Genomic DNA, 14,575 nt, shown 5'->3' with positions numbered 1-14,575 from the left:
ATAGAATATCTTTACTCTTACCTTCACTTTCACTCTGTGTGTCATTAGGTCTGAAGAGTCTCTTGTAAACCACATATAGATTGGTCTTCCCCGCCCCTCCATTCAGTCACCCTGTGTCTTTTGATTGGAGCATTTAATCCATTTACATTTAAATTAATTATTCATAGGTATGTATTTTCATTTGTTAATTGCTTTGTGTTTTGTAGTTCTCTGTCGCTTTTTGGTTTAATGGCTTTAGTGTTATGCTTGGATTCCTTTTTATTTTTTATGTATATCACAGATTTATTTTTAGTTACCTTTAGGTTCATATATAACATTTCTCTGTATAGCATTCTGTGTAAAGTTGACGACCACTTATATTTGAACATGTGCTCAAAAGCATTCAAAAGTACTAAAAGCACTGTTTTTAACCTCCCTTTCCACATTTCGTGTGTATGATTTCATATTTTACGTCTTTTTGTGTATCCCTTGACTATTTATTTTTGAGAGTAAGAGAGCACAAGTTGGGGAGGGAGAAGGACAGAGGGTCCAAAGCAGGCTTTGTCTTGATAGAGAACCCGATGTGGATGTGACGCACCAACTCACGAACCACAAGATCATGACCTGAACCAAAGTTGGATGTTATCTGACTGAGCCACCCAGACACCCTTCCCTTGACTAATTTTTGTAGATGTAATTGATTTTACTACTTCTGTGTTTTAATCTCCATACTGGCTTTAAAGTATTTAATCTACTACTTTTACTATATGTTTGCTTTTACCTTTGAGAATTTTTCCTTTCCTAGTTTTCTTCTCATTGTGGCCTTTTCTTTCTGCTTAAGGAAATCTCTTTATCATTTTTTGTGAGACTAGTTAACTGGTGATGAACTCCTTTAACTTTTGTCTGGGAAACTATTTGTTTCTAAATGATAACCTTACTGCCTATTCTTGATTGAAGGTTTTTCCCTTTCAGTACGTTGAGTATATCATGCCACTTCCTTCGGGCCTCAAATTTTCTTGTGAAAAATGGGATTTCCCTGATCGTAACTGTTTTCTCTTGCTGCTTCTAAGATTCTCTCTTTATCTTTAGTCTTTGATACTTTAATTATTATAGGTCTTGGTGCAGACCTCCTTAGATTTACCTTGTTAGGGGCTCTGCATGTTTCCTGGATCTGGCTGTTTCTTTCCTTTCCCAGGTTAGGAAAGTTTTCAACTATAATTTTTTTTAAGTTTTCTGACCCCTTGTTTTTCTTTTCTTTTTCTGGCATCCCTATAATATGAATGTGTTACAGTGGATGACAGTGCAAATTTCCTTTAACCAGTTCTCATTTCTTATTCTTTTTGATGTTCAGTTTGGTTGCTTTCCATTACCTTGTCTTCCTGATTACTGATCCATTCTTCTTCATTCTGTTATCTGTTGATTCCTTCTAGTGTATTTTTCATTTTAGTTATTGAATTCTTCGATTCTGCCTGGTTTTTGTATTTTCTCTTTGTTGAAGTTCTCACTGTGTTCGTCTACTCTTCTCAAGTAGTATCTTTATGACCATTACTTTAAAGCTTCATCAGACATATTGTTTATTTGTTTCATTTAGCTCTTTCACTGTGATTTTTGTTCTGTTCTTTCATTTAGGACATATGCCTCGGTCTCCTCATTTTGGCTTACTCTGTATTTGTGTATATTAGGTATGTCAACTATAGCTTTTGGTCTTGGAAAGCAGTAACCTTGTGTAGAAGTGGTATTGCAGTGTCCTATGGTGCAGTCCATTCTTTTCACCAGAATCAGGTGCTCCATGGGTGTCCCCTCTGTGGGCTGCATGTGCCCTCCTTATTATGGTTGCGCTGTGGTTGCCTTCCATTCAGCTGATCGCAGTCACCCACTTTGCCCACTGTGGGCGCACCGGAACAGGATTTGTTCCCTGTGCTATTAGAGGTCCCGCTATAGCTGATGTGTCCTCATTGGTGGGTGGGGCCAGCAGTCATCCTACTTGTGTGCAGTTAGCCTCTCTGCCACAGCTACAAGCACACTGAAGAACAGGGCTTCCTGCCTGTTCAACTACTCAGAGGCTCAGCTTCATGAACTACGGGCATGCTGGTGTGAGGGATTATCTCTCCCCTTCCCCAGCATGGGAGTCACTTTGGAGTGGCCCTGTCGACCTAATGATTTATCACTTGTGGTAGCATAACTAATAATGACAATTCCTTCTGAAGCATGAGTCTTACAATGTTAAACGTATCTGTGTCTCAAAAAAAAATCAATTTTCCCAAATTTTGCAGGTCTCGGCAGACTTGTTGTGAAAAGTTAAATAAAAATTTTCAGCTTTACCAGCAACAAGTTCTCTGCTACAACTATTGAACTCTTTTGTAGTATGGAAACAGCCATACTACAGTATTTAAATAAGTGTGGCTTTGTTCCAGTAAAACTGTATTTATTAAAGCAACAGGCTAGACTTTGGCCCTCAGACCATAGTTTGCCAGTTCCGTATTAGAATCAGATACCTTTAGGGGCACCTGGGTGGCTCAGTCAGTTGAGCGTCCTAACTGTTGATTTCAGCTCAGGTCATGATCTCGTGGTTCATGAGTTTGAGCCCTGTGTTGGGCTCCATGGTGGCACTGTGGAGCCTGCTTGGGATCGTCTCTCTGCTTCTCTCTCTCGCTCTCAAAATTAATTAATTTTTTAGAAAAAGGATATACCTTTGGAGGCAGAAAAAAATTTAAAGTAATACAGAACTGAGATAGGACATAGGCTTTCACTTCTCATACTAACTGTGATTGATTGGTAGTGATGGCTAGGATTATGGTGCTACGTTGGAGTTTTGCTAGCAGTATCATTCTTTAGTATTAGCTTCATCAGTTTTTCTCATTTCTAAAATGGGTAATAGATGGTATAAAATTATAATACCTATATAATAAGATTGTTTTGAGGATGATCACACATAAATTACTTAATATGTGTGGCACCAACAAATACAGAGTACACCATTCACTAATTCTGTGAGTACTTAACTGAGTGCTTACTGTGTGTCAAGCACTATTTCAGTACTGAGGATATTAAATGGTAGGTATTGTCTTAACTCCAGCATTTGAAACTCTTTTCCTTTCATTTGTTTGAATTTCTTACCTCCTAGTTTCTCCTACATCTAACAGCCTTTCCATTCTCCTTTCCTGGCATCTCATCTACCACCCACCTTTCAAATACTAGTTGCAGTCAAGGTCTAACTTTATATTTTATTTTCTTACTCCCTTGAATGTCCCACTCCCTCAGTTCCAATTACAGTATTTACCTAATGACTCCTAATCTGTATTTTTAGGTCACACCTTTCTGCTGTTACAAATCACATCTTTAAAAAAAAATTTTTTAATGCTTATTTTTGAGAGAAACAGCACAAGCGGAAAGGGGCAGAGAGAGAGAGAGAGGCACAGAATTGGAAGCAGCCTGCAGGCTCTGAGCTGTTAACACAGAGCCCAAGGCGGGGGGGGGGGGGGGGGGGGTCATGACCTGAGCTGAAGGCTGAAGTTCGATGTGTGACCAACTGAGCCACCCAGGTGCCTCAGAAATCACATTTCTGACTGCAAGTGAACAATTTTGTTTGTATGATCTCATGGGTACCTTAAGCCTATTTACATATGAATCATCAGATCTTGTTAAATGTAGAATGTATATTTGGGGTGGATCCTGAGATTCTTCTTGCTAATATCCTACAGGCTGCAGGCCACATTTAAAAAAAAAAAAAAATTTTTAATGTTTATTTATTTTTGAGAGAGACAGAGACAGAAGGTGAGCAAGGCAGGGGCAGAGAGAAAGGGAGACCGAATCCGGAACAGGCTCCAGGCTCTGAGCTGTCAGCACAGCCAAAGTCGGATGCTTAACCAACTGAGCCACCCAGGTGCCCCTGCAGCCCACATTTTTGGTAAAAAGGCCTTAAACCCAGTATGTCCAAAAACTGAATTAATCCTCTTCTGAAAGTATACTATCCTCTGTCCTCTTTCTACAGATGTCAGTATCACCAAGCAAAAGCATAAAATAATCATGATTAACCTTTCTTTCACTTCTTTTACACGTTATATGCAGTTAATCACCAAATTGTCTCTTCTCCTCCTCAAGAACTTTCAAATCTCACTCCCTTGGCCTTCTCTAGGAATTTAGTCAAGCCTTTGGCATCTTTCTCCAGAAGGATTAGTTACTTGTTATCTGGCCTAGGTATCACTGTTCCCTTTTCTTTCTTCTATTACATCTTCTACACAACTACCAAAAAGACCTTTCCCATTAGACATATTTGGTTTCTGTGGCCCTCTTGCCTAAAAGCCTTTATAGTTTACCCATCACATACAGAATAAATGTCAAACTCCATAACATCATGTAGAAGACCCATCACAACGTGCTTTCTCTTTTCTAGTTCATGTCTCTAGTTCTTTGCAGTTCTCTGAACTCTGACCTCTTAAGTCTTTGCACACACTGCATGTTTCTCCTGACTTAGGCCCCTTCTCAGTTCTTCTGGAAAACTGCTCTTCGTTCAAACATTGTTTTTGTGCAGCCTTTAGACAAAATTTTTCACTCCTTCCACAGTTTCCATTATTTAATTTTATAATGTATTTATTTGCTTTGTTGGTCTTTTGCCTCTACCAAACTAGGAACTCCTTAAAGCACAGAATTTTAATGTTTTTGGTCATTAATATGCCCAGAATCTATCTAATACTGTTCCTCGTATTAAGAAGAATTCAGATATTTATTGAGTGGATGAATGGATTTATGAAACTTACCTAATTTAAGGGTGCCCCACTTTTGACAGGTGGAATTCGAGTGAAAAGCTTGTGTGTACATTGGCTGATATATTCCTGATGAATTTATAGCTTCAAACATTCTTTTTCTGACTTTATCATTCTGGACTAAGAAGTCATATATTTAGTTTGTCTTCATTATTGTACCTCCAGTCTCCTCAAGTTCTTTCAATTATTTAAGTTGCTCTTCTCTGGATATTTTTAATTGCTTTTAAATTGTTTTGTTGGTAGAAATGCAAGCTGGTGCAGCCATTCTGGAAAACAGTATAGAGGTTCCTCAAAAAACTAAAAATAGAACTACCCTATGACCCAGCAATTGCACTACTAGGCATTTATCCAAGGGATACAGGTGTGCTGTTTCGAAGGGACACATGCACCCCCCCATGTTTATAGCAGCACTATCAACAATAGCCAAAGTATGGAAAGAGCCCAAATGTCCATATATATGTATGTATATACACACACACACACACACACACACACACATAGATACATACACACAATGGAGTATTACCCGGCAATCAAAAAGAATGAAATTTTGCTGTTTGCAACTACGTGGATGGAACTGGAGGTTATTATGCTAAGTGAAATTAGTCAGAGAAAGACAAAAATCTTATGACTTCACTCATATGAGGACTTTAAGAGACAAAACAAATGAAGATAAGGGAAGGGAAACAAAAATAATATAAAAACAGGAAGGGGAACAAAACGTAAAAGGCTCTTAAATATGGAGAACAAACAGAGGGTTACTGGGGGGTTGTGGGAGCAGGGATGGGCTAATAGGTAAGGGGCACTAAGGAATCTACTCCTGAAATCATTGTTGCACTATATGCTAACTAATTTGAATGTAAATTTAAAAAAATAAATTAAAAAAACATTGTCTTGTTGGGAGGACCCACATGACTCCTAATTCTACACTCCAGATGGTTTGTATACAATATATCTAAAATAAAGAAAAGATACTACTCTTTTAGGTACCCAGAAGCTGTCTTGAGCAAAGTTGAGAATTCAGTTCTACTGTTTGTTGTTGTTGCTGTTGTATTGTTGTTTCTGCATATGATGCAACATTTTTACTTAGAATACATTCTGATTCAAATAGTTGTTTTTACTAACAAGAAAACATCAAATTGTCATTCCTTATATTTCATGTGATAGCCACAAGTTTTAACCATACTTGCTATACGCCCTTATACTCAAATCTTAAAACCAGTACATTGTATGACCTACTTGTGATGTGATCAAAAGCATATCATTACAGGTAGTCAAGTATATTGTCTTTTTCATTTATATTTTTTACTTACTTTGAACTACATTAATTCAACATGTTTCTTTAACTTCGAGACTGTCCTTCCTATTATCCCATCATCCTCAATTTTATCTTCTTTTTGAAACGAGGATAGATTTTTTTTCTGTTTGTTTATAGTTAACTCTCAAGAGTCTGAATTACAGAAGTTCTGCAAGTTCCCAAGAAATAATGTATAGCACAGCTAAGCTCTTATTTTTACAGGGTTGCTGCATAAATGACATGCTGATAAGAATCCAGAGTGAAAAGCTAAAATATTTCATGTGTTGTCTAATCACTTCTGTATATTTGATCACTTAAAGGATTATTCCCAAAACTGCCTTTATAACTGACAAATAGTTGGCATAGGAACACTTTTCTGGGGGTGCCTGAGTGGCTCAGTAGGTAGAGCATCCAACTCTGGATTTTTGGCTCAGGTCCTGGTCCCAGGACTGTAGGATTGAGCACCCTGTGGGGCTCTACTCAGAGCATGGAGCCTGCTTATACTGTCATATAGCCCATCCTAGTGCCGTATGTACAGAAAAGTAGTCAAGTTTATCTGTTAAAAGATTACTTCACAGCTTGTAAAATGTGAGTTGCTACTACCGAGTATTTAACAGATATTCCCCTCATTCAAAATTAGGAGGCTTTATAGATCTGTGCTTAGCAAAGAGCAAAGAACTAGTGAAAATAGTCATTAGTGACATTAAATTTAAATTTGTTCATTTATTTCAGCCTATTAAAAATCTATTGAATAAATGAATGAACATTATTAAATGTACTAGGCTCTATTAAATGGATACAAAAAATATATATAAGAATAGTCCTTTTCCTAGGCACCTTGATTTCATGTCCAGCTTGATTTCAGGTCAGGTCGTGATCTCATGGTTTGTGGGATCGAGCCCCATGCAGACTGCAGGGACTCTGCTTGGGATTCTCTCTCTCTGCCCCTCCCCTGCTCACACTCTGTCTCAAAATGAATAAATGAACTTTAAAAAAAACAACAACTTTAGAACAGAGTAGTCTTTTTCCCCAGAGAGATTTCTTAGGCAGTAGAGAACACACTTCAAGTTAAGCAGTGTTTTGCACAGGTGTGCATATAGCCTTTGCCACAGGGATGGTATAAAATGCAACAGATATCATGAGATCATTTTTGTTTGGGGATTCAGGAATCTGCAGAGTATTGGACAAGGATGAAGTTGATAGAGAAGAAATCCTAATAAGCAGACTAATGACCAATTTTATTTTGAACTAAATTTTGTAGGGAAAATACAGATAAAGGTCTTTTCCGACAAGTTCTTAACCTTAAAAAGAAAAACTATTTACCGCTCTTCGTTTTATATACTTGCATTTAGGACAATAAAGACCTCCGTAATGAAATGTGTATAGTGCTTGTTATTGCCAGTTAATTGTAAGTTTAAAAAGTAAGTTCTCAAAAGCATGTATATCACCATAAAATCTAAGAACTCTCAAGTATCTAAGTGAAACATCTCACTTGAACAATTTAACGTGATCATTACTAAAAAATTGAATAAAATATAGACCCAAAAAAGGAAAAGCATTCATTGAAACTTCCCCAAACCCTGTACTCCAGATATAACCCCCCTATTAAATAATAGTTAACATTTTTTTTAAATGGTTCTGTGTATTATACCGGGTATTTTATATATGCTGGGTTAATTGAGAATTTTGTATAGTGCTTCTGGCCCTTTATTTACAAATATGAGTTTGCTTCTGTGTCACTAAACAGATTAATTTTAATGATTGGGATGCATTCTATAATGTAGTCCATGTTATTAACATACTTATTAACCTGTAGTTTTTGTTACAAGTTTATAGTTTTTTCCCCCAAATTTCTAGATTTGGTTAGCAGGACCTTATATATTATAGATCTTTGCATTACTGTACAATTATTTCCTCAGAATCAATACCTAGAAGGGGACTTTCAGATTTAAAGAATATGTACATTTTAGGACTTCAGATTCATTTTGTTAAGTACCTGTCTGGAAATATGTGTCCATTTATATTTCTCCCACAACTAACCCCCAGAAAAATCCTTCTCTCCACCCCCTCTCTAACCCTAAATGTGTTTAACTTTTGTCACTCTGAATGAGGCACTTCATTGTGTTGACATTTGATTTTTAGTGAGGTTGAACATTTATTTCAAATGTTTATGACCATCTGTATATTTGTACATTACATGCTCCTGTCCCTAGCCCGTTTCTCCATCTAGTATGCATTTCTTAACTTAATAAGAACTCTTCCCTACATTACATGGTGGGCATTATTTTCCTAGGTATATTAGTGTTTTAATTTTATTTCTAGTGGTGTTAGCTATCCTGAAGTTTTCATTTTTATAGAGGCATATCAATAAAGTATTTCCTTTATGGTCATGATTAGGAAAGGAATTTTATATTCCACATTCAAGTCATCTATTTTAAATACTATGGCAGTATTCTAAACTTGTAATGCTTCTCACAGTTGAAATTATTAGTGTGATTACTTATTTAACATCTTTCTTCCTCACCAGACTGTAAACTCCATAAGAGCAGGAATCATGTTTTGTATAGCTTTATCTCTGTTGTCTGGCATACAGTTAGATATGCAATAAATATTTGTTGAATGAACTGAAAATGTTAATCCATGTGGATTGAGATATATATGATAATAGAATAATACATAATAGATTATATAATAGATTATATATCTTACATTAGATATAAGATAGAAAGACAGGTGCCTGTATCCATTTTTTTTTCCCCAAATAGTTTGACAGTTTTCTCCAGTGTTTTGTTTTTGTTTGTTTGTTTGTTTGTTTGTTTCCCAGAGAGAGATCACAGGCACACAAGCAGGGGAGGGGCAGAGAGAGAATCCCAAGCAGGCTTTGTGCTGACAGCACAAGACAGGGCTCAATCTCATGAACCATGAGATTATGACCTGAGCCAAAATCAAGGGTGGGAGGCACCCCTCCAGTGTTTTGAATAATTCGCACACACACACAATCTTTCTCTCCTTCCCTCTCTGATTTGATAGTTTTACCATATTAGACAACTTACGCAGATATTTGAATTTCTCCAGATTTCATAATGTTTTACTATTCTAGTATCGGTATCACATAGTATGTTAACAAATTCTCCTCCCATATTTCACTTTTTCTAAACTACCCTGACTTCTTACACATTTACTCTTCTCACAGAACTTTACTGCCATTTTGTCAAGCCCTTAGAATCCCATTGGAATTTGGGATTTTGATTAGTTTGAAACAACATCTTAAAATATTTATTCTTCCCATTGAATAATATGCCTTTCCACTTATTTATGTATTTTAATTTCCTTAGTTTTTTTTTGTAGAAGATCTAATGTTTTATTGAGCTTATTTATACTTTTCGTATTAATCTTTGTAGCTAGCTTGAGTTTGGAAGTGAACAATTTGAATCTTTTTCTTTTTTCTTAAGCTTTCGTCAGGAGTGATAAACCCAAACTATTCAGAGGACTACAAATCAAGGTAAGAGGATTTTAATGGAATCCTTTTTTTTTTCCTTCAGTATTGTTTTCTGAATTAAAATATTTGAATTTTTTTTTTAATACCTTAGAGCAATTTTAGGTTTGCAGAAAAACTGATCCAAAAGTACACTGCTCCTATGTATACTTCCTCCCTACTCTCACCTTACTTCATCCCCACTTCCCTTATTAACATCTTACATTGATGTGGTATAATTGATGAACCAATATTGATACAGTATTCATAAATTCTGTAGTTTGTATTAGGGTTTATTTTTTATATTGTGTAGTTCTAGGAGTTTTGCCAAATATATATAATATCATGTATGTACCATTACAGTATCCTACAGAACAGTTTCATTGCCCTAAAAATCTCCTATGCTGTACCTATTCATACCTCCTCCCTGCCCCACCCCAAACCCTTGGTCACCCTTGGTGACCACTGATCTTACCACCTCTGTAGTTTTTTCATTTTCCAGAATGTCATATGGTTGGAATCATACAGTATGTAGCCTTTTCAGATTGGATCCCATATCTCCTTGTAGCTGGATAGCTCATTTCTTTTTGACAGTAAATATTATTAATATTCTGTTGTACCATCATTTGTTTTTATATTCACCAATGGAAGAACATTTGGGTCACTTCCAATTTTTGGCAATTACAAATAAAGCCGCCATACACATTTTTGTATTGACATAAATTTTCAACTTGTTTAGATAATTACCTAGAAGCACAGTTGCTGGGTCACATAGTAAGCCTGTTTAGCTTTATAAGAAATCCCCAAACTGTCTTCTAAATTGGGTGTATCATGTTGCATTCCCACTAGTTAGGATGAGAGTTTCTGTGACTCCACATCCTCACCAGCATCAAGTATAGTCAGTGCCTTGCATTTTAGCCATTCTAATAAGTACATAGTATTATCTCATAGCTTTAATTTGCAGTCCCCTAATTGAGCATCTTTTCATAAGCTTATTTGCCATCTATTTATCTTCTTTGGTATATCTGTTGATCTTTAGCCTACTTTTTAAAATTTTGTGATACATTAAGTTTATCATCTTAACTATAAAAATACAGTTCAGTAGTATTAAGTATATTCACCTTGTGCAACAAATCTGTAGAATTTTTTCATCTGGCAAAACAAACTCTATACCCATAAAACACTAATTCCCCCTCTCCTCCTCCCAGCCCTTGGCCAACCACCCTTCTACTTTGTTTATGTGATTTTCACTACTTTAGATACCTTATAGGAGTTGAATCATGCAGTATTTGTCCTTTCATGGCTGACTTAATTCACTTAGCATCCAGGTTGAAGCATGCAACTGGATGTCTTTTTCTGCATCTACTGATGTATTTTTCCTATTTAGCCTATTGGGGACGATATATTATGTCCATTGATTCTCAAATGTCGTGCCAGGCTTGTATACCTGGAATAAATCTAAATTGACCATGGCATATAATTCCTTTATACATTGTTAGACTTGACAATACTTGGTTGAGGATTTTTACAACTACATTCTACATGTTTATCTCTTGTAGACTAAAATGAGGTTTTGAATAGTCAAATCTTTTACTTTGTAGATAATTAACCAAAAATGATTACATAGTATTGTTATTGATTCATTAACCTAGAGGGCCTATATTTCTGAACTCCACAAATGGGTTGAGAATGTACCAAATGCTGGTAATCACATCAGAGCTTGTCTCAGCTCTAGAGTTCACAATCTAGAAAAACTAAAGCATAAATTGCTGAAAGGTCTAAGAGCTGCTTTCATCATCACTGCTACATCTTTAGTTATGTAGTTCTACTTAATTTAGCAATGAAGATTGATTTTGAAATGAATTGGGATATGTTTGTTGATGGTGTTGATCACATTTAGCCAGAGTTAGAATTTCTCCATTCTGTCAAAATATTAGTCAACTAATTATAACAACAACAACAAAATCATTGGATTTCTTAAAGAAAATTTAAAATCCAATACAGAATTCTGATAATTTGTGTGCACAGCCTACTTCCAGTCATTCTCATTTGGAACTTGTCTGCCTCCTCTAAGTTTTAAGCTCATCTAGAATTCATCTAGAATTTAAGTGTATGCAATAAATATGTTACATTTAATCTTAAATCTCAAATGATCTTGCTACCGACAGGTGTTTTTCTTTTTAGAGGTAAATGTGATTTTCTTTTTTTTTTTTTTTTTTTTTTTTTTTTTTTTTGAAATCCCGGAAGACCTGTTGTGATGTCCTGTAAGCCTTATTTTTATTGGGTTAAGCTGGATTGAATTGGTTTGGGTTTGGGTTGAGGCTGAGAAGCCTCTTCCAAGCAGATAATAATGATTCATTATTGTCCTTCTTTTTTGTAGTATGTTCGTGGTTCAGACCCTGTATTAAAGCTTTTGGACGACAATGGGAACATTGCTGAAGAACTAAGCATCCTCAAGTGGAACACAGACAGTGTAGAGGAATTCCTGAGTGAAAAGTTGGAACGCATATAAATCTTGCTTCAATTTTGTCCTATCCTTTTGTGACTTTATCAAATGAAATATTACAGTACCTAGAGAATATTGTAGTTTTGCTTCCTTCTCTTTCTTTTTCCGTGAGGCATTAAACATCTAATTAACAGTTAAGTGGCAGCACAGCTCACGTTACCCAGGGATTTGGCACGCTTAACAAAACTCGTTTTTAATAAAGTTCCATCCTCCTATAGTTGTTGGGACCACTAACAAAATGCTTTGTAATAGACCTGTGGTTAATTAGGCAAATGATGGTTTGTAATAATTGGTCCAGTTTTACAAAGGACAGATTTTTAAATCCGGGAGGTTAATAAGGGAGAGGATTGCTGTGCCTCATCCATGCACTGTGTGCTCTTTGAAAGTAATAACAAAAAACTACAAAGCAAATAAGATAGACTGAGCCTCAACAGATTGCCTGATTCTCAGATTCTCTCATATTTTTGTAATACCCAGCATTCCTTTGAATAGAAATGTTATAGTTTATAATGAATGTGTTGCGTTAAAACTTTATGGCTTCATTATTGTAAAACAGATTCAAGATCTACAGTAAGAGGGAAACATTCACAATGATTTGCATTAATGAAGACTACACAGAAAACCTTCATGAGGATTTGTGTGGATCTGATGATATTTAGCAAATTTTTGTGCTTTACCTTCTTACAGAAAAGCCAATTTAGAAATGATTGTTTTTAAGACCAAAATATAAATAAAGTTTCAAAAATCAATGAGAATTTGAAATTCTGATTTGTTCTTTCATGTCTAAAAAATGATACATTTCTCAGTGTATTTTTTATGTTCTTTTCGTAGAGGCCCTCCCTTTTTTATCCAAATTATTAAAATGGCTACACTGCTTGAAACTTATAACTTATTGTGGGTAATGTTGCTTTATATTTGCAATTTTTTTATTTCTCTAAATTGCTTTCATCCGTGAACACATTTTTATTGATACCTTCTATAAGGAATATTTCAAAAGACAGAATTTTTATGCACTATTAAAAATGATTTTTCTTGGGGCACCTGAGTGGCTCAATTGGTTAAGCTTCGGCTCAGGTCCTCATCTCACAGTTTGTGAATTCAAACTCCACATCAGGCTCTGGGCTGAGCATGGAGCCTGCTTGGGATTCTCTCTTCCCCTTTCGCTCCCCCATATCCACATGTGTGTGCATGCTCTCACAGAAATAAACATTCATTTTTAAAAAATGATTTTTGTTGCTTGACCCTCTGTTTGATGGTTCACTCAGAACAACATTCATCCAAATGAATTTAGGTCATTTAAACCTCTAACTTATCAAATTGGTCTAATCTTATTATGTCAGCTTAATCTTAGGATAAATTATTTTAATCTGGAAACTTTAAAAATAAATCGAGAATTAAACCATCTAAATGAAGGATATTTGGAAGTCTTTAAAGACAACTCTACCAGAAAACTGTATATAGAATATTTTAATAGAGATTGGTTAATTTTTACTAGCATTTAATAGCACTTAAAAGTACTTAAAACATACTTAAAAGTATGTTTATTAAAGCCATGAAGAGAATAAACCCTAGGCAAGTTGGTTAATCAATATATGAGAAGTCTTGACAAACAGACTGTGATCTATCTTTGATCATTTAGAGAATGGGAAGAACCATCGTGATAGTACAAGACCCTGGATAGTGTGGCACTAATTCCCAGTGGCTGTTGTTACTTCAGAACAAGAGGCAGGGGAAGCAGTCATGGACAGTGGAAAAAGCAGCACAAGGAGGTGCTACCACATACAGATGAACAGTAGAAGGGGTGACATTTCAAAACTTCTGGATTGGCACAGGACACTAATTGGACTGCTGTCTGGGCAGGGAGAGCCAATTAAATGAGTATCTGGCATTGGTTTAAAAAAAAAACTGATGAGAAGTTTAAAAAGTCCTTTAAAGTGTATTATATTCAAGTTATTATGAGAGATCAAAAGAGGCTAAAGAACCCCACAGGATCTTAGAACTTGAAGTTCTTGAGTTGATAAATAACTGTTTTCTACCAAGCTCCACTATTTTAACTGTGAGGTTCACTGAATCAGCCAATTCTGACTTTTTCACCAGTTCCAACCAAAGGACACCTGAAAGCCCTTTTTAAAAAAAAATGATTACCAGGAAAGAGAAAAATACTGATCCAAAAGTGTCATTTTGTAGCCCAGTTCTGACATTTGATTAAGCTTATTTATGTTCACAAATATGAATATGTAATACTTGATACTTATAAATTTGTTCCCCCTGCCAAAGTGTTACATATAACCTAAAACAGTTTATCTCTAAATTCCTGAATTTGGCAAAAGCCTCATAAAAGGAACTATGAACAAAAACTAGCATTTGTTTTGAGGATTTGAGGTTTAAAAGCTAATCTAAAATTAAAAGATACTAAAATGCAGAAAATGCTTTTGAAAGCAAATACTGCAAAACTTTGGAAAGTAAAATCGGCCTTACCTTGTACGTGAAAGCAAATACATGGAGAGAAGGGGTACAGGTTCCAGATAGGAGCACAGCTAGTTAAGTAGTTCTTT

General features: G+C 35.6%; 1 protein-coding gene across 2 annotated transcripts in view; it reads left to right on the top strand.

Annotated features, from left to right (window-relative positions):
• SELENOF (selenoprotein F) overlaps positions 1 to 12,775 on the top strand; it is a 56,283-nt gene extending 43,508 nt beyond the window's left edge. Inside the window, exons 4-5 of one of the 2 annotated variants that reach the window (XM_030325009.1) lie at positions 9,492 to 9,541; positions 11,895 to 12,775. In XM_030325009.1, the coding sequence (XP_030180869.1) occupies positions 9,492 to 9,541; positions 11,895 to 12,026 (182 nt within the window). In that variant the 3' untranslated portion in view covers positions 12,027 to 12,775. The remainder of the gene's footprint in view (positions 1 to 9,491; positions 9,542 to 11,894) is intronic. The other variant, XM_030325010.1, reaches the window with a different exon arrangement.
• The last annotated feature ends 1,800 nt before the right edge of the window (positions 12,776 to 14,575 follow it).

Source organism: Lynx canadensis, chromosome C1 (genome assembly GCF_007474595.2).
Source record: "Lynx canadensis isolate LIC74 chromosome C1, mLynCan4.pri.v2, whole genome shotgun sequence".
NCBI classification, from domain to species: Eukaryota; Metazoa; Chordata; class Mammalia; order Carnivora; family Felidae; genus Lynx; species Lynx canadensis.
Note: the sequence above shows the minus strand (reverse complement) of the source record. Positions and strands in the feature narration are given on the sequence as shown.